The 19,419-nt window shown below is 48.3% G+C and overlaps 1 protein-coding gene across 5 annotated transcripts in view; it reads right to left on the bottom strand.

Annotated features, from left to right (window-relative positions):
• fmnl3 (formin-like 3) overlaps window positions 1-19,419 on the bottom strand; it is a 32,065-nt gene that overhangs the window by 5,924 nt on the left and 6,722 nt on the right. For 4 of the 5 annotated variants that reach the window (XM_084679571.1, XM_084679570.1, XM_084679573.1 and 1 more), the window contains exons 2-20: window positions 10,805-10,888; window positions 10,582-10,662; window positions 10,306-10,382; window positions 8,193-8,276; window positions 7,558-7,704; window positions 6,103-6,217; window positions 5,734-5,810; window positions 4,947-5,040; window positions 3,685-3,759; window positions 3,481-3,591; window positions 3,198-3,347; window positions 2,560-2,661; window positions 1,953-2,322; window positions 1,522-1,614; window positions 1,317-1,441; window positions 955-1,157; window positions 546-849; window positions 370-450; window positions 100-229 (exon numbers count right to left, since the gene is read on the bottom strand). In XM_084679571.1, coding sequence (XP_084535697.1) covers window positions 100-229; window positions 370-450; window positions 546-849; window positions 955-1,157; window positions 1,317-1,441; window positions 1,522-1,614; window positions 1,953-2,322; window positions 2,560-2,661; window positions 3,198-3,347; window positions 3,481-3,591; window positions 3,685-3,759; window positions 4,947-5,040; window positions 5,734-5,810; window positions 6,103-6,217; window positions 7,558-7,704; window positions 8,193-8,276; window positions 10,306-10,382; window positions 10,582-10,662; window positions 10,805-10,888 — 2,503 coding nt within the window. The remainder of the gene's footprint in view (window positions 1-99; window positions 230-369; window positions 451-545; window positions 850-954; window positions 1,158-1,316; window positions 1,442-1,521; window positions 1,615-1,952; window positions 2,323-2,559; window positions 2,662-3,197; window positions 3,348-3,480; window positions 3,592-3,684; window positions 3,760-4,946; window positions 5,041-5,733; window positions 5,811-6,102; window positions 6,218-7,557; window positions 7,705-8,192; window positions 8,277-10,305; window positions 10,383-10,581; window positions 10,663-10,804; window positions 10,889-19,419) is intronic. The other variant, XM_084679574.1, reaches the window with a different exon arrangement.

The raw sequence follows: 19,419 nt of genomic DNA, 5'->3' as shown, positions 1-19,419 counted from the left end.
TTCCTGATTCTAGTACATGCAGTACTAACACAGAGTGGTAGAGAGTTCCCCTCTCTCTGTATCTCTGCTGCTGCCTGATGGGGTCTGTCTGTGGCACACCTGCTGCAGCTTTGTCCACGAAATGCAGCTCGTTGAAAAAGTTGGCGAGCTCCGGGTATTTCTCCTTCACCGTGAGAGCGATGTAGTGGAGCAGAGTCATCTTCCGGTCCGTCGACTTGGTGTCCAGCAGCTGTTCCGATTAGAGACACGCGGGGGAAACGTCAGCCGGGCACTTTAAAAACCAAATCCTGTTTACCAAAGAGGAAGTTCTAACTGTGAGGACTCACAGAAGCACCTCTCGGAGATGTGCACCTTTTGACTCAAACTTACCAGGTCGAGGCTCTGCAGTTTGAACCCGTATACCGAGCCTCGCTTGCTGCTGTTCATGTAGTTTCCCAAAGCTAAGATAATCTGTGGAAACACGGACGGATTCGTATTCACACCCTCAACATCCAAACCACTTCTCAAGTTCCTGAAGACACAACCAGGCTGAAACAAACTCTCACCTCGAGCATTCTCTTCAGCTTGGGCGAGGATTTGACGGAGGCGGACGCGGCGATGATGGCGTTGAGCTGGGGCGTGAGCATGTTGACGCTGTCCGAGAAGTTGCCCACGAAGGTGATGATGTTCATGCGCTGGGTGAGCCTCTCGATCTTGCTGAAGTGCAGCATGAAGCGGTCCTCCTCGGCCAGCTGGTCCACGGGGCGGCGCTCCCGCTCGTACTGACGCATCATCTTGGTCTCCGTCTCCGTGGGCAGGAAACGCATCAGGCACTCCATGAAGTCCACCGGCAAGGCCTTCAAGTCGAACCTGCGGACCCCACATGAATCATCACTCTCCCTCGTCATTCACGATTCTCGCTGAAACACAGTGAGGGTGTAACCACGTGATCCTGAGACCAGAGATGGAACGTACTTCTCGATGGCTTTGCAGATCTCCTCCGTGCTCTTGTGGGCTTTGCGGAGCGTGATGGCCAGGTTTTTGGAGCGGTTGGCGTCCAGCAGGTTGACCTTGTTGACGGCCTTCTGGGACACCTTGCTCTTAGTGCAGGTAAAGTCCACTATGGGACCCTGGGCTCTGGTCTTGAACAGCTCTTCAAACTTCTCCAGGTCCAGCTCCTTCACACACACACACACACACACAAGACACGGTTAACACAATGGCAGTTTTCAAATTATGTCGTCATTTCCATGTTGTGATCTTCATATGTGTAAAATACGTGTGACGTGTGTGTGACATAAGGAGTTTGCACAGGAACGAAGCTCCATTGGACTCACCTCTAGGACGCGCTCATCATCAATCTCATTGAAGACAGTGCCGTTGATCTGGTTGGGTTTCAGAGCGGTCCAGTTGAACACGGGCAGACGGAACTTGGTCTTGATTGGCTTCTTGATCCTGATAGCTGCACACCAACACAGTACATGTTAGGTAGAAACCAAAGGTTGTCGTAGTGTGAACATGACAGAACTGCTCAGCTCTTACCAGATAGGCCCAAGCTGAGGATGACAGAGGGTGAGGTTCCTGGTAAGGGTGGGGCCAGAGGAGGGGGTGGTGGGGGCATTGGTGCATTCTCTCCTGAGATTCATGAAACACATCGTTACTCAGTAGTCAGTAAAGCAAACTCTGTCTGAAAAACATTGGACCACCATTCACAATGTTAGCCTACGATGGCTGTCCATCCAGCTGTTTCCCTGTGTATGCAATAGAATCTTTCTGTACCCAAACTCAGAGGAAACCCCCTTTGAATGTCCTTTTTCCTGTCTCGACAGGCGGGGCCCTGCTATGACCCATCACCGAGCTGAGCTCAGAAGATCACTGAAAATAGACCTGCCCTCATCCGTACCCCTGTGTCCCTACCGCCTTCCACTATCTGACACGATGTATACCCCAGGCAGTGAGTCATGGACCGGTACCTGAAGCTGAGGGGAGAGGTGGAGGGGGAGGAGGTGGAGGCGGTGGGGGCGGGGGGGCTTCCGTGGCTGAGGGAAGTCCAGCCTCAGGCCCCCCCGGTCCGACCGGACCAGTCAGACCGGCTGCGGCCCCGAACGAGAAGTGTCCGACATCCCCCGGGGGAAGCGCAGGCCCACCGCCCCCACCTCCGCCCCCCACCAGGGGCTCGATGGCGATGTCCCCGTCGGGCTTCTTGCGGAGGCGGATGGTCCCCTGCTGCTCCAGCTCCAGCAGGCGCTTCTCGATGTTGAAGTGCCTCTGGTAGGCGGCGTCCTTCTCCTTGATCACCCTGCGCAGGGTGTTGACCTGGGTGTTGGTGGACTCGTACGTCTCCTGCACAAGCACCAGGGGGAGGCAGAGAGCACAACGCCCCCAGGAAAAAAGAAACACATCACAATCCTGCCGGTTTTGATCCCGTTTCCTGCTGATCGATACGACTACAAAGCCTTCTGGGATCGAGGCTACATTATTGAGATGACGAGCAGAGACGCAGCCGTTGATTACGTCGTTGATAAATGGGGGTAAAGGCGGCGCGGATGTGAACGTGTACTGTTGTGACGGCCAGCTCACCCTGATCATCTGCAGGTCCTTGTCCTTCTGAAGTAGCAGCTTCTCCAGATCGGCCACCTTCATCACCGTCTCGTTCTCCACGTCCAGGAGCTTCTCCGTCACCTGAAGTCAGGAGGACCAGAGAACCACAACATGCCCGGAAAGTCAACGGAAAGAGAGTAGCGGAGGAATAGAGACAGAGGGGCTGGAAGATTCACGTATTGATCCAGAATCAACCAGAAGGGGCGTCTCTCCCAGGCCCACTCTGACTCCTCAGTACTCTGATGCATTAATAAGAAATGAGATTTAATCCCAGGAAAACAGCATGACACAGCATGAAACTCTAGCTGACACAACTTTCACTTTTGCATTAGAATTGATAACAGGTTTCCGAGGAATTCTTGGGACTTTTAGGCCCTCATCCTCCCCCTAAATGCCATGCCTCATGAAAGCACAGTGTGTTAGACTATTTCAAGAATGACAGTATGTCCGTGACCTTTTTATGCAACCTTTTCAGTTCTGCAATGCTGTGTGGGATAGTGTGGCAACCTCCGATAAATAATGAAATTATTTTCAACTGAATTCACACTGTAGCGATACAGATGCAACTGTTTGGAGAGTACTTCAAAAGTCCATAGTTTAGTTCATGAAGTTCTTACATGGGATAGGTGCTCCTCCAGTTCATCCACCTTCTCCAGGGCCACATTCTTAGTCTCTGCGTCCTCCAGGAGCCCACCCACGTCAAACACGTTGTCCAGATAGGCCTGGATCTGCACGGACAGCTTATCGCTCTCTGTGTGTTTGGATTTCTGCACGGGAGGACAGACTCAAATCAATCTTTAAAAGTTCTGGTTTTGTGGCAGAGCGTTGTGTTCCTTCACAGTTCACTTGCATGTCTACATCTTGGTCAAGGTGTCGGTTTACAGAGTATGGCCTGCTTACCTCCAAGTAGTCATCCAGTCCCAGCTTGGTGAACTCATATTGCAGGTGAACCCTGAAGTTCATGTCTTCTACCGAGTGTACGACAATGTTGATGAACTGCATGCAAGCAACCTAGGGGACAGACAGAAGGATTGGGTTTCTGTGAACTAGCCTGCACAGCCAGATAGATGATCCCAGTTTTGACAGGAGACTCAGTGCCTTTACCATGAAGTCAATGTTTCCATCCTCACACCGGAAGTAGTCCATCAGCTTCTCAAAGCGATGCTTCTCTTTGCACACCTGAAATGTAAAGTCCATGAAAGTACAGGAGCAATGCACTTGGAAAACATGTGTTTGTGATTTTCAGAGCCAGTCAAACATAAGTCACAAAGGCACTACCCTAAATCGCATTCCTCTACAACTGCGATTCATTGCAGAAATGTTAACATCTGTAATACCTTAGCACCTGATTTCTCTAGCTTTATGCTAAATGTACAATGCAGAGCTGCTATGATGTACAGCAGCGCCTCAGGTTCAAATGAACATTGACAAGTACGTAAGCTGAGGTCAACACACTCCATTAGCAGTGAGAATGTTTCCTAATAATAGGAGTTCATGGGAAGGAGAGCGAGTCAAAATAAGGCAAAGGGATAGAGATCTCTCCAGACTCCCACACAAACAAGCTGGAGAGAAAGAGAGAAGGAAAACAAACAAAATGTTCTCAACCCAAAAAAAAAGTATTTAATAAATGGAAAATACCAAATCCTCCTACTGGATCCCGATATGATGGCCGCAAGATGCTATTTCGCAATTAACACAACTCGAATGTGATGTAAAAAAAAAAAAAAAAACTGGAATGGATGGCCATCTTGAAAAGTCTCATAGAGAAACGTCATTGTGAATTACAGTAGCGTTTTAGAAATACCACTGTGCAGTGGTGGCACCCACATTGTTTTGACTAGCCAGTTGATTAGCCATCATAGCTTTTTGGGGCTAGGATTGCTGAGTAATTGGCTTGTTCCGGTATTTAGATGAATATGTGGGCAGAAATGAGGAGGCTAAGCAAACCTTTGTGGTCCACTGGCCCCTGCCAGGGGAATAGATTCTTATCACTGCCCATGGTCACCTCACTCACATCTGGCACTTTAATGAGCCTAATAGCCTTGGAGCGACCACTGTAGGGTTCTGCTTACACCCTCCGCATGCTAGAATCCCCACAGCTCCTCAATCTTCACTCCTCTCTACATTGGGCCCCTTCATGCGCTAATGCACCCCATTGGAGTCGGGGGGAAACGACTGTGCCACTTTATGAGTTGACAGGATATATTTGAGTTCTCACAGAGTTGACAACATTTTGGAAAGGCGCCATGGTAAACAATGCGGCGCTGCTGCGGTTCGGAGGCTGTAAAGTGTGTGTTTTTGGGATGGACTTTGTTGATGTCATCATTGGGATTTGGTGGCTGGATTAGCCTGAGGGTATACCGCACCTCTTTGAAGTTGTCAAACGCTGAAAGGATGATCTCGTGACCTCCTCTGACTAGACACACAGCAGCTAGAAGCTCCAGGACCAGGGCTTTTGTCCTGTTGGCACACAGCACACAAAGACACACACATGAACATCCAAACTGTTCAAAGTCACTCAGTCCCGGCTCCGAACATGCGACTACCTTAGTAACGACACTCTCTCGGCATTCTCAAACCAAATGGACACTATAAAGAATCTGTGTAACGTGCCACGTGAAGGTCTATGTTGATAATGATGTATGTTAACATCAATCATAAAGTTGAAACTCTAATCCCTAATCCATACGTTCAGGGCCCCACTCACACAGGGAAAAGGCTTTTCACGTCTTTTCAAGTGCTTGGCCTCCCTAGTCTCATTAGCAGGTGATCAGATCCCAAGGTTTACCACTAATCTCCCCGCTGTAAACACTCCCGTAACAGGCTGACTGCACAGCTCTGATCCCCCACATCAGAGACAAGGCTGAGCCTCATGGAGAATGAATGGAGGGAGGATCACATGAACTGAAGGGTTTCCTCCATTGTTTGACCCAACCTTAAGCCTTCTGAAGCCATGCAGACATAACATTTCTTATGGGAGAGGGTGGGTGAGCTGTCTATGCATTATTAGACAGGATAATTACAGTAGAGGAGGGACCTCGACAATGTGGGCTATCAGTTACACACTGGAGGCCGTTTCCAATCCCATTTCCAATCCTCTGCTCGTGTGACAGGCCAGAGGGACGGTCACCTCTAAAACACATTTGTATTTACCGTGAGTTCTTGTTGTTCAAGCTGAGTGCAATCTCGTTGACTGCGTGTGCGTGTGACATGACCATGTTGAAGCCATACTGGGGAGAGAGGTTAAGCACAGAGAACAGGAAGTGAAATGAAAGGTAGGTAGAACAGGATGTGGTGTTGAAAAAAAGAGTGTTTATCAGTTTCTGCACATCCATTCACCCCATCTCAGGTGACACAAGAAGCATTACATCATCACACTTTTCCCCCTCAGAGGAAACGTAATATGACAAGATGCATCTTATTTTTTATGACCTGTACACACGAACCGTATAGACTGGGACACATTCTAGAACGTTCTATGCTCTTTTGTAAAGAATGGGACAAAATGTGAGTGTTTAATACCTGATAGTTCATGATTGCTCTTAAACACATGATGCACACGTGCACATCATCCTTCTGACTGACCAGCCGGGAGTTCTTGATGGTTTTGCTGTTTGTTGCTGTGTTGTTTCCATAACTGCAATGGGGGGCAAAAGTGAACAACACAAAAGCATTTCCAACATGCACTTATAATGGCACACCAAGGCCAGTGTCTGAAGGTCATACACCATAAAAAGATTATTTTGTTGCAAGAGGTGGAGACTAGGAAGTAAGACTTGGATGCAGCGAGCTGCACAGTGTGTCTGTCTGGCTCCCATGTGACTGTGGGGTTTGTGCACCGAGCTACAAAGTGTGTCAGGGATCTGGCAGAAAGAGCACAACGTGAAAGGCCTGTGTGGTCACATGCACACACTGGAAGTTGAAGCCGATGGTTTCCTGACAACCTATCACGAGATTGAGGTCTGCTCATCCTGCACACATGTACTGTCTATACAAACACACACATGCACACACACACATGCGCACACACACACACGTACACACACAGCTTCTGTGGCACAATAATAAACACTTTATTTGTTCTCTGTAAACTCTCCATCGTGGTGTCTCTTTCTGTTTAAATTTCACTCTCTCAACTGCACATTCTCACCACATTTCCTTCCCCCTTCGCTTGCTTATCACCAGCTTCATGTCGCCGCACATCTTTTACCTTCCGCTGTATCACGCAGAGAGCACAGCTTCCTAATCTCCAACTCATCAGTCTGAGTCTAAGGATGTCATGTTTATGCTTTTCAACCTTGGATCTATCAATCATACCCCTCTATCCAGCCTTCTGTGGCTCTCCTCACTGTGTGTGGTGTGTGAAGAGGGTAGAGAGAGAGAGAGAGAGAGAGAGAGAGAGAGAGAGAGAGGGAGAGAGGGGGGGGAAGGGAGGGGGGGGGGGCGAGAGAGAAAGAGAGGAAAGAGAGAAGAGAAACATGCATTCCAGATGTGTAGCCCAGTACAGCTGGCTGTAATCTGGGCCAGGACAGGAGAAACACATACAGTATGTATGGAGGGAGGGACCGAAGGATGAAGGTGGGGGGTGAGGGTAGGGGCGGGTGGTGGTGTTTGTGGGGGTGGTGGGTGGGGGGCCCCCGGGTGCAAAGAATGAAAGGGATGGTAGGGAACTTCTCTGTCTCTCTCTAGTCTGCAGCAGGTCAAGAGAGAGAGAGAAATAAAGAGAGGTGAAGAGGACGATGAGACCAGAGGAGGGCCATCCTCATCCTCATCAGGACTACCTCACCATCTCCATCACTCCTTATCAATCAAGCCCTTGTCTGTCAGCTGAAAGTCATCACATCCCCCCCAAAAGACATGCTAATGCTACAGCAACAACCAAACCTAAGGGCACAGACAGGGTTAGCGTAGCGCGGCAGCGTAGCTGGCTAGCGGTTACAACCAGGGCTCAGCGGAGGGGGGGGGGGAGATACGTACCGAAGGACAGACTGACGTGCAGAGCGGACCAACGTGTTGCAGAAGGGCTGGCTCACGCTCTGGTGCAGATCCTCGATGGACCTGCTCCAGGACTTAGTCTTGTCCAGGGAGCCCTCCTCACCCGTCTCCAGCCCCTCAAAATCCAACCTGAGGCGGCGGACGGACAAACGGACACACGTACACGTCGACGAGCAAAGTCGGGATGGCGGGAGGGCAGACAGGAGAGGGGTCGAAGTTGAGGGAAAGTTAGGTTTGGAACGCAGCTTGTTAAAAGAGCCAAGGTTATGTTTAGAACCACACAGCAAGACTGCTGCGCAGTGAAGCTTATTGCAACGGAAAAAAAAAAACACAACACCTCAGCTCCCTTCACAGGCCAAGTACAGATCAGCCTGGCCATAAAACAGTGCTTAACCACACAGCATCATGTCGAGCAACACATTCATTATGGCCAAGTATGCAGCAAATAGTACAAGCACATTCAAGCACATTCAAAAGGTAGGTTGATCCACCGATTCAAAAGCCCATTTCCACGGCTAGAAAGCAGTTCACCTTTGCCAACCTACTATCTCTCCCTACGGAGGTGCATTATGTAGCCTAGAGTGTGCGTGTGTCGGAGTGTGTGTGTTGGTACTCACATGACTGCACACTGGGCAAAGGAGAGGTACTCGACCAAAATGTCCAGCCCTCGGTTCTCATCGTTGAGGAACTCCCTGACCCACCTGTGTGGAGCGGGACAGAGACCAGGGGTCAGAGCTTCACCAGCACACACCCTGTCCCTCCGCTCAGGAAGGGGAGAGGGGATAGGGAGGGACAGGAAACGAGGAGGAGGAAGAGGAAAAAGGTGAAGGAGAAGCAGGAGGAGAAGAAAGAGGAGAGGGACGTAGGGACTCAGAGCTAAGTACAGTATACTCGTCACCGAGACCTTGAAAGGGGCCAACGATTCGGGTGTCTGTATCGTTTGGACTATAGGCTGCACAGAATGGGGTCCCCCCCCCCTTTTCACCCTCCCCCAGACAGGGAGACAGGGAGAAAGAACTTGGCAGGGCTGCAATGGAAAGTAAACGAGAGAGAGCACGGCTTCAGATTTCCTCTCTTTAACTCACAGTTTTCAGGGGAGAAAGAGACAGGGGGCAGAAAAAAACTCCAAACAAAGGAATTCCCATTGCGATCAGAGAAAGAATGTGGAAGGCATATGGCTGAGAGACTGGGGCTCAGGTCGAACCCCTGACAGTCACGGTATTTAGTCTGCCTCCCCCCCCCAAGACCCCTGCTCTCTCCAGCCCCCTTAGAAAACACAGCACAGGATTGGGGTAAAAGGTTCTTAGAATAGTCTCAGGAAGTGCTGGATTGAGAGACTGGACTATTTGGAAACATATACTGGCTGGATCGACCAATGATGGGCCAGGAAGGAAGCCCAGTTAGTGGGGGGGAGAAGCGAGGTGAGCAAGAGAGTGAGAAACAGTAGAGAGCGAGAGATAGTGAGTGAGAGAGAGAAAGAGAGAGAGAGATTGGGAAAAGAGGTGGAAGGGCAGAGGGGCAGAGGGGATGGGGGAGGAGCATTTGAACATCAGTTTCCTGTCTACCATCCCCCATTTGCTCCCTCAATCTTACCCCCTCTCTCTCTCTCTCTCTCTCTCTCTCTCTCTCTCCCCCTTTCTTTTCCTGTCCGACCAGATGCTATTTCAGATTGTCTTGGCAATGCAAGGAATAACACATCGAATGGGGCAGAATTCAGACACACAGGCAATAAACAGGGCCCTGCTACACTTAATCCAACACAGCAAAGCCTTCTGAAAATAGCCTGCATGTCCACTACCGTGGGTCTTTCTGGGAAAAGCATAAGGACTGGAATTTTATTGATGAGGTTACAAATATTACGAGTTATTCTTGGCACATCTTGGCTATTATGAAAAATGAAAAGACCTTCTGTGTTTGGTTTCGGTGTTTGGTTTCATCTTAATGTCAGCTTTTATGCATATTTACGGTGAGTACCTGTGGCACTCTGGATAGGGGGAAAGAGAGAACGGCAGAACGAGGGGACTGGGTTATATTAGTAAATGAGTGAGACTGCATCCCTTCATGTCTGTCTTGCACCATTGTGCAAATTCCAAATTTGCGGTGTGTCTGTGGTTTGGTGCTGATTGAAATCCCCACGTGTTCGCCTGGCTACGCTTATGTGCGTCTGTGTGCTTTTGTTTTCCGTCAGGGTTCGCCCTGGTCGGCCAGGCTTCCTGTCCCTCTGGCGTACACAACAAAGCTTCCTGCTCCCTACAACGGAGGGGAGTGGAGCGAGCGGCAACAATGACTACCATCTGGGCATTGTGAGGACTCCTCCATGAACTTAGCGCTGCGGAGGCTGGCAAGTCTGAAAAACAATAGAGCAGAGATCTGGGCACCAGGAAGGGCTCCGGGGCCCTGGGAGCAGGAAGAACAGAGAAAGGCCCTTTCTCGAAAAGGAAAAATGAAGAAAGAAGCTGGTTTCCTTTGGCTCCTATGCGATTGTCATTATGTCCATGTCTCCTACTTAAGGCTGCCGGCTATTATGTTACGCAAGAAGGTGTCGACGCAGGCCGTGTACATGTAGAAAGTTTCCTAAACTGGTCCAGAACTAACAGGGTAACAATGATGGATCTCCATTGACAGTAGAACATAGAGACAGAGGGACAGTGATGAAAGGGATCTGATCGGTGCCACAGAGTTTGAAATGGGGAAGGTGATTGGCTGGAAGGTGAGAAGAGAGTAGGTCACCCAATGTGGTTTGTCCTCAGAGAGATCTCCAGCTCCCTCAGGACTTTCGTGGATTCCTGGACCCGCCTGCGGAACTTCTGCAACAGAGATAAAAAAAACGAGAGAGAGAGAGAGAGACAAACAAAGAGATAAAGTGAGAGAGGCATCCAGGTTTGTGTGCAGATAAGGCCTGCTTTAAGGAGAGAGTGCAGGGCCGTCAGACAGCACTATTGTCTGAAAGAATGCTGGTATGAGATGCAGGAAGAGAGCCCAGTGTGTCATCGCCGGAGGACATACCTTTCGTGTGACTCCAGGGTCTAGATACCCTCGCAGTTTCTGGATGTAGGTGTGAGGCGGGTTCTTCACCTGGAACCTCTCCTAACACACGACAACAGAGGACAGAGTTACACGCAGCTGATGTATCAACCGAAGGCCTTTGGTTTTCAAAACATGGCGGTGCAGATGGTTAGATGTACACAGTGGTGTGACAGGAGCGTGATGGTGACACGGTGGTATGAACCTGGTCACAGATGAGGTCCCACTTCTTCTCGTTGTCGTACTGTCGAAGGAGCCTGGCTTTGTCAGGGGGCAAGTTCATGGAATTCTGAAAGCCAAAGAGAGAAGAAGGTATTTCATTAGCTTACACAGGTCATCTTGTCATCTTAATCGTGGCCATGGGATGATGGGTTAGAGTCGGTGTAGTGTCTTTTAGGCCCTTGACTCCAATAGGTCAGCAACGGTTTATAACCAAATCTGGATTGCGGCAAAATGACCTCACTTCCTGTGTTGACTTTAAACATCCTGTTGCGTGAGATCATCCAAATCCGCCTTACTCTCGCTGAAATAAAATCTGTAGCTCTAAGCCAACGTAGCACATTTGACTACAGAAGCCTGTGACCTATCTGAGGAAAGGGATGTAGCTAACTCTGGTCATAAAGCAGCTAGCACCATGCACAAGTCAAAAGCCCCTGGCTGCAATGTTTACTGAGGCTCAAATTAAGCAGTTTAACATAATTGCTCTAATTAGTTTGAGACCATCCCAGTTAAGCATTTTATGTCTCTGCCACTGAAAACATAAACAAGGGTCACATGACCCTGAACTTGGAGTAATGGCTTCCTGGTATGAGTCACCGCCTCATAAAAAAAAGGTCAACTTGGAAATCTTTTAAAATGATGAGGAAGTGTAACAATGTTATGAGCTGGTGAGCCCACCCCCTGAAAACGAATGGCCTCAGCGTTTCTCTTTGAAGAGGCATGAAGGGCTGTTTTTTCACCAGCCCCGGTTTGCGCCTACATCCACCGCGTCCCCTCCCCGAGGTCTCACCACAGACTGTGTGTCAGATTGACCTTTAACCCCCAGCTATAACTCACCCTCTCCCCTGACCCAACCCCAACTTCAACACATCACGGCCCAGGCACGCTAACACGCACGTAGAGCCCCTTGTGTTTCAGACACATGTAGTGCTAGCATATGGCGGCGGATGCCTCAACTCACAGAATTCTTCCTGAGGCAGGCTCGATTGCTGATGTGTGATTCATAGATGTGGAATATCACATGCAAGTATTTTGATTTGTTTTCCACTGAGGGGCGTATTTATCTCCGTCCGTTGGTACATGAATCATACTGACTGGAGGCATGAGAGCTGTGGCACAAATCGCTCCTGTTCAGTAGACTAATGTGGGTGCCTGACATGACTCATGTGAGTCTGTCTGCAGAGCTTTACATAATATGGTACTGAGCTTCCTCAGACTAGACAAAGGCTAGACTTAATGCTTCGACATCGCAGCCTAAACAAACACTTGGGATTTGGACCTTTTCGAAACCGCATCTGTGGTCATAAACGGTGACCGTGTAATCACCAGTGCTTTGAAAGTCTCCGACAAAACCAGCAAAAAATATGGACAAAAATGAAACAGCACACGGTGCCCTGAGAAGCTGTGTGTTCTGCTGGTTGGGGAGGGCAGAGAGGAAAGGCTGCATTAGGGTTTGCTGACAAGCCTCGCCTTCCAAAACCCACACAGTGGGGAAAAAAGAGAAAGGCCAGGCATTCCAGATGTCCAGAATTATAGGAGGAATGCGTCCTGTTTATAATGGTTACAAATTTGCTATAAATTCTCTCTCTCTCTTCCTTTCCTTATCCTCCCCCTTTCCTCATCTTTCTCTCGAGGGGTGAGGCTGTTTCCTACGACGCAGTCCCAATCTTTCAACCTCTTTCCTTCATTATGGAAGGGATGGGAGTTGGTCTATCTAATTGTCAAGACAGGCTGAGAAACGATTACCACAAAATGTAAGAATGCTGCTTAAATGGCCTGTCAGACGATAACAAATAAGGCGGATGACACTTGCGGGTAACCAGCCTGGCATGTTTGTGTTTACTTGTGTCAGCTTAAACAAGGATGGATAAGACGAGACAGTCCAGCAGAGAGACTGGTGGATCCTCCAGGCAGTCACTCTTATTAACATAAAGTATCTTCAACATCTTTAAGACCCTATTACCTGTGAGGACTACAAATCCCAGTAAGTAGGAGTCAGGTTTATTTGAGGTTTGGTTGACCTCTGTACAGACCTCTGTACAGCTGCTGAATGTCAGGCTAAGACCATACGTGCTCCTCTCTGACCCAGCCTCTGACCCAGCCTCTGACCCAGCCTCTGACCCAGCCTCTGACCCAGCCTCTGGTCAAGCCTCTGGTCAAGCCTCTGGTCAAGCCTTTGGTCCAGCCTCTGCCCAGGGCCATAGAATGACCCACCCACCCATCACTTGACCCCCTACTGCAGATCAGGGAAGAACCCCAGGCCATGTTCCCAAAGAGCAGAGCTCACTTTTCTAATTCAATTGTGCAGGCCACAGACTGTGACAGGCCAGACAGACAGAGCTGTCTCTTATTACTTTAGACCCTGAAGAGGAAAGCTCTGATGCAGTACATGTCACTCAGTCACTGAGAGATACTGAGAGATATATCAAATAAGATACAACTCCGAAAGTAATGTTAACTGGAACTGTAATGTGGAAAGTTGGACTGGGCTCCAAAGAGGGTCTTAAAAAAGAATACATTAAAGCACATCGAACAACCAACTGTACTAATATACCAACAGTTACTGCCTGAGGTGGTGTAAATGTGTTTGTGTGTGTGTTGCAAGGTTGGAAAGGGTGAAGCAGGGCTGTCTCTTTAGCCTTAGTTGTCTCTTTCAGAGACAAGGAAAGGATGTTTCTTCGAGGGATAGATTGGATAATTGGAGCTACGTAACCCAATTAAGATAATTTCATTTCACCCGCTATCCAATGATACAATCTTCTACTTCCTGTATTTAAGAAAGAAGCAAGAAAATACATACTTTCAACAAACCTTTGGGCAGGCCAGCACTGAGGACAATCAATTTTGGAAGGAGAAATAGATTGGGATTAGAAAACTCAACAAAAATGTCTGGTGCTTGTGACTGTGCCATTCTGCCCACAACCTTTGCTTTGTGAGGGAGGTTCTTGTTTGACCTGCAGTTGGTCTAGGATAGGGGTGAATGCGTTGCTTTGTTCGCGATGTTTTGATAAGACTTTTAATTCCTGTTGTTTGACATTTGAGCAGTTCATTTATTGTACCACCCAATACCACATTATTAAGCACAACAGCCAGTGGACAGGGACAATATTTTGACTTCCCAGAGTCACCAAGGCCAGTGAGACCAATTCACTGCTGTCCAACAAGACCAACTGGTTTCACCAGCACCATTATCTATCAAAATAATGAAAGCTTCATTGTTGGCACACAGGCATAGAGCCAGTCATAAAATGAGACTGGACAGAACGTGAGATGAAGAGATACGCATGTTTGTTTATTAGATTGCTGTCTGTCCATCATTACTCTGTGGCTAACCTTTTTTTACTAGCAGTTTGGGATTCTCAAGGCAGAAGACACATTTACACATTCTCCCCTCACACCCCCGTCTCTCTCCAGTTCTCTCACACACAAATCAAACACTTACACAAAAGGGGTTGGAAAGTGCAAATGGAAGGGGAAGTGTAAGACTGACTGCAATGGAAGAAATAACAAGAGAGAGAGGGGGGAGAGAGAGGGGGAGAGAGAGAGGGCGAGAGAGGGGGGAAGGGGGGAGAGAGAGGAGAGAGAGACAGAGAGAGGGGGGGGAGAGAGAGAGGAAATGAAGAACAGAAACACACAAAGAGGGCAGCTCAGCCCCAAAACCATAGGACTGTTTTTTTAAGGAGAAGAGTCTTTGCACAAGTCACACACTTGCCACGGAGCAAAGAGAGCGAGGGAGAGACAGAAAGACAGACAGAGAAAGAGAACAACAGAGGGAGGAAGGAGGACAAGGCTTGAGAGCGGGTGTCAGGTCGCATGAGGAGTTGGATGAGAGAAAGAGGAGGCCAAGGGAGCCATCAGAGGGCCTCAGGACAGAGGGGCCAGTCACACAGACAGGACCAGTCACACAGACAGGTGCAGTCACACAGACAGGCCCAGCCACACAGACAGGACCAGTCACACAGACAGGACCAGTCACACAGACAGGTGCAGTCACACAGACAGGACCAGTCACACAGACAGGACCAGTCACACAGACAGGTGCAGTCACACAGACAGGCCCAGCCACACAGACAGGACCAGTCACACAGACAGGACCAGTCACACAGACAGACCCAGTCACACAGCCAGACCCAGTCACACAGACAGTCACACAGACAGGGCCAGTCTCACAGACAGGGCCAGTCCAGCTTTACAGCAGAAGATGAGGATGATGAGGAAGATGTGAATTAGGGGCCCAGTGTAGCAGAGACATGGCGAGCAGAAAGCAAAGCAATCCGCAGTCATGGAATGTATAGCTTGCGACTCCACAATGCTCTCAAGGTTGACCTGTCTTGAAGCCAGCAGCTCTCTCTCTCTCTCTTGCGCTCTCTCTCTTTATCTACCTCTCTCTTGCTCTTCCTCTCTCTTGCTCTCAGTTTCTCACAGAGAAGCCAATGGCAAAGAGACAGGATGTGTTCCCACTCCCCCAAATCGTTCCCATACTTCAACACCTACACAGGGATAAGACGAGACAGACACTGACACAGCACTGGCCAGCCCTCGCACACAAACACATCCTCCTATCAAGCAGGTTTCCTTTGTTTGAATTTGATTTTGGACTGCAATAACAACACGGAAATGAGCGAGCACGTATTTCTGGAGCTGGACTTCTAGAGCTGGTCTTGATTTGTTGTTATTTGGGTTCTTTGGTTGGTTTCCAGGCTTCGGTTTGTTGCGTCAAGACCTCTGCTGTGTATTCCAAGACATCAACAAGTCCAATAAATTGTTTGGGCTAAATCTGTATAAATTGGTGAGTCACAGTGAGATGTGTCATTAGGTAGCCCAGTAAAGAAGCCCAGTGGGTGGGATTGTGGATGTGTGTTCTTCTATCCAGAGGGTGTGCGTTACACAAACACACACATACAGTAACATGTAACAAAAGCATGTATGATAATACATGCATGCACACACACACCGACACACAGGTTGTAAAAAAAAGAAGAAGCTTCAACCAGCCCCAACTGACTGTGCCCAGCTACTTCAGCCTGTCACACTGCTCGACACAGACGCTAGACACGGTTGTCATCACTCCATCCCTGAAGAGAGCAGAGAGAGAAGTAATATAGAGGATAAGGAGGTCCTATCCAGTGGATGGATGGAAGGAGCATGTGTCACACACACACACACAGCTGAGACATGGTTCAGATGGACACACTCCCACAGTCCTGGACTAACACAGTCATGGGACACAGGAATAGTCTTTCCCCAACACACACAACTATAGCAAACAGTGTAGCTGGACAGCATCCAGCTGGTGAGTCCAGACACAAAACTGTATTTCACTCCTTCTCTAACTTTTCACTTTCTATTCCAAAGCAGTCACACTTAAAGTTGCTGTAAAGCAAATTCCATGATTTGCTTCTCAGTACATTATACAAGTGTGAAATTAGTTGCTGAAAGGATTAGTTAGACCGTTGAACAGTTTCTCACCCGTTTTCAGCTCAGGTTTTGGGTAGGCGGGGCAAAACCCAACCTATCTACGTTACAGCCACCTATCTATGTCAGATCACAGACGGTTTATATAAACTCCAAAGTAATTAACACATTAAACACTTAGAGACTGCAGGTAGATCTGTTCTGATATCTGCAATAGATTTAGCTAGTTGTTGCTGTTGTTGCTAAATTCAATACATTTGAGGGTGCAGAGCTTCAGCTCCTTCAGGCGACACGCCCCCTCAGTATCAAGCAGAGAAGACAGCTGATTTTCTCACGATTTCAAAGCCTAATTTAACATACTTGTCTGTGTTTTTTTTCATTTGAATTTGAATGGGTAGTTAACACAACACATTCTTCTGTGGTGTGAGGAACTGAAAACTCATTTTCAGTTCTGCTTTACAGCATCTTTAAAAGAAGATTCTGGTGTTGCAGCCACGTTGAAGCCAGTCCATTGAGAGGACAGCCTGAAGCACAGCAACAGTGGAGTGGTCCCGCTGCCCTTTAATGATGGGGATTGTCTGGTGAGGATGGAAAAACTCTCGCTGTTGATCCCAGTCAAAAACGTGGATCCAAGATGGAGGCAAAGAAAACAACATGAATATAGCCTTAGTCTGCCAGGGTTTCCTTTTGCCACTTTATTTTGAAGCGAGCACATCTAAAGCCAGCTCAATGAGAAAAGCAAAGCCTATCTATTGAGTTTGGGGCGTCAGACCGGTGTTTGTGCCAAAGCTGAGTGGATTCGTCTGGATTGGGCTCAATATAAACTTCTCTCCCACCCCCCTCAAGGCGGAACAGCAAAAGAGTCCGAAACGAGAGCATGTGCACTCCTTAGGTCACCAAAAGGTCAGTGACAGATCGAATTTCATTACGCCTACCTTTTTTTATATCAGTTAAGTTCACTGAATGGAAAGATCCGGTGGGCATATGACATGAACCTCTTTATATTGTATCTTCAAGTACACAGCAGCCATTGGACGTACACACTTCTACACACGCGGTATGCAGTATACACACATACATACACATCAATTCCAGTGAACACCCTAGTCCACAGACTACCCGAGCTACGACAACCCAGATCCAGCCTGAGCTCCACTCGTCCTGAGGCCATGGCCTCAACAAGCCAATGGTCCGGGCCAGTGACATCACACCATAAACAAGGGTGGAACCACTTACTGTATCAGTGAGAAAAAACTCTATCCCAGACGACAGGAACAGATACTGTACACCGCTGGCCTCTCACCCACCGCTATCAGTGCCAGGGCCATTGTTGGGCTGGATTCTCCTCTGGGGGATGAGAAGGGGGGGTGGCAGGACAGGAACCTCAGCTGTCACCATCACCAAAGGACCCAGGGGACTTCCACAGCTCTTTAGTGACCATAACAGCCTGGAGGACTGCTGCCTCTCCGTTAATTAACCTATATGGAACATGTGTGGATATGGATGTGCATACACAATTTGTATGGTCTTAGCTTTGCAAAACTGAAAATATTATGTGCAACCATAAATTTCTGTGTGTGTGTGTGTGTTTGGCTGGTGTTTTTCCAGCCCTCATGCAATTCAACTGTTGCAGAGCGGAGTGTGAGAAAATGCTTCCCCCCTTTCTCCGCTTTGACACCTGATCTGCCTGCCAGTCTTTATGAGGTAACACGACGCGGGCAATCACAACAAAGCATGGGCCCCCTGCATAAAGACTCTGGAGAACCAGGAGGCCCAGGGCCCGGCTACTGCCTCACACTCCAGAGAGAGAAAGAGAGAGAGGGTGTGAGAGAGGGTGTGTGAGAGAGAAAGAGAGAGAGAGAGAGAGAGAGAGAGAGAGAGAGAGAGAGAGAGAGAGAACAGATAAAGAGTAGGTAACAACAGCAGAGGGGGAGAAGTGGAATAAAAGAGGTATCGGGGGAGGAGAACAGGGGGAGGGGGTGAAGGGCTCTATCTCTTCTCTCCCCTGCTAGGTCTTGTTTACAGAAGAAACCTGAAACAAGCTCAACTGTCACATTAAGGTATTAAGCTTGGACTGAGTTAAAGCTACCCAACTCATTTAGATGCAAATCCGGTTCAGCCAACCCACATTCTTGATAGGTGAAACCTTAAGGCAGAGAAAACATTCCAATCCAACTGACCCAAACAAAACAAGAGACACTCCAGGCAACCAGGAATCCTCCTGACCTGAACTAAAAATGGACTGAAACAAGCATAAAAGGGGGAAAAAAGTGGTTTCCGCTTTCTTAAGAATTCAACACACAAAATCGTTTTCTCTTCTTCATCTGCATCGCATCATGAATCTCCTCTACTACACAAACAATGAATTCTTTCATCCTGCCATTCCTCTGGCTGCAACATTCACTAAGAAGCGTGACAACACAAATCAGGGGGCGAAAATCCCCTTGACACCGTCTTGATGTGGCTGTTAACAGCAACACGCTTTACAGCTGTGATGTGGACGCTCCAGCCACTTTCAAAACTCTGCCATTGGTGTTGAAGCACTGTAGAAATCAAGCATACGATTGGTATTTAAGTATTTTTCTCCTCGCTGTCTATAACCTTTAAGCCAGTCTGCAAAGAAAAATAATGACCAGGCGCTAACTTTTGAATGGTCGCTCAGGACAGAAAGAGACATTCCTCAGTGACTCAAGTTCTAAAGACTTGACATCGTCAAGTGTCGTATCATTTGGGGTGAATGTACTGAACAATCCCAGGAGCCATGGGACAGGGCGCCAGCGGACACCTTGTGTCTTCAGAGTCCCGCAGAGTTCTGTTTCAAGACAATTATCATCACAGGGTTCTTTGAAGCCTGCCTTGTTATGACGGGGGTCCAGAGATGAAAAGCCAAACGTCAAAAGATCAGGATCCCTGCAAAGGGGCCAGATGTTCATGAGTCAAACGTGAAAAGAGCTTAAGAGTAGCATTTCATCCTCCACTTGAAGTCAAAGATTAAGTGCACCTGACAGGTGATTGTTGTAAACCTCCAAAACACATCACCAACCCACTCAAAACACCCCAGAAGCCTCCACCTGGCAAAACACTGCTACAGAACCAACCATGACATACTTTCCTGTTAATGGATTTTGACACTGGTAGGCTCCATAGTGTCGTACAGAAGTAAAGAAAGATTATGAGTAACGTAGA

The sequence above is a fragment of the Hypomesus nipponensis genome, chromosome 18 (genome assembly GCF_054491055.1).
Source record: "Hypomesus nipponensis isolate SF chromosome 18, ASM5449105v1, whole genome shotgun sequence".
Classification (NCBI taxonomy): Eukaryota; Metazoa; Chordata; class Actinopteri; order Osmeriformes; family Osmeridae; genus Hypomesus; species Hypomesus nipponensis.
This window is presented reverse-complemented; position numbering and strand designations above follow the sequence as displayed.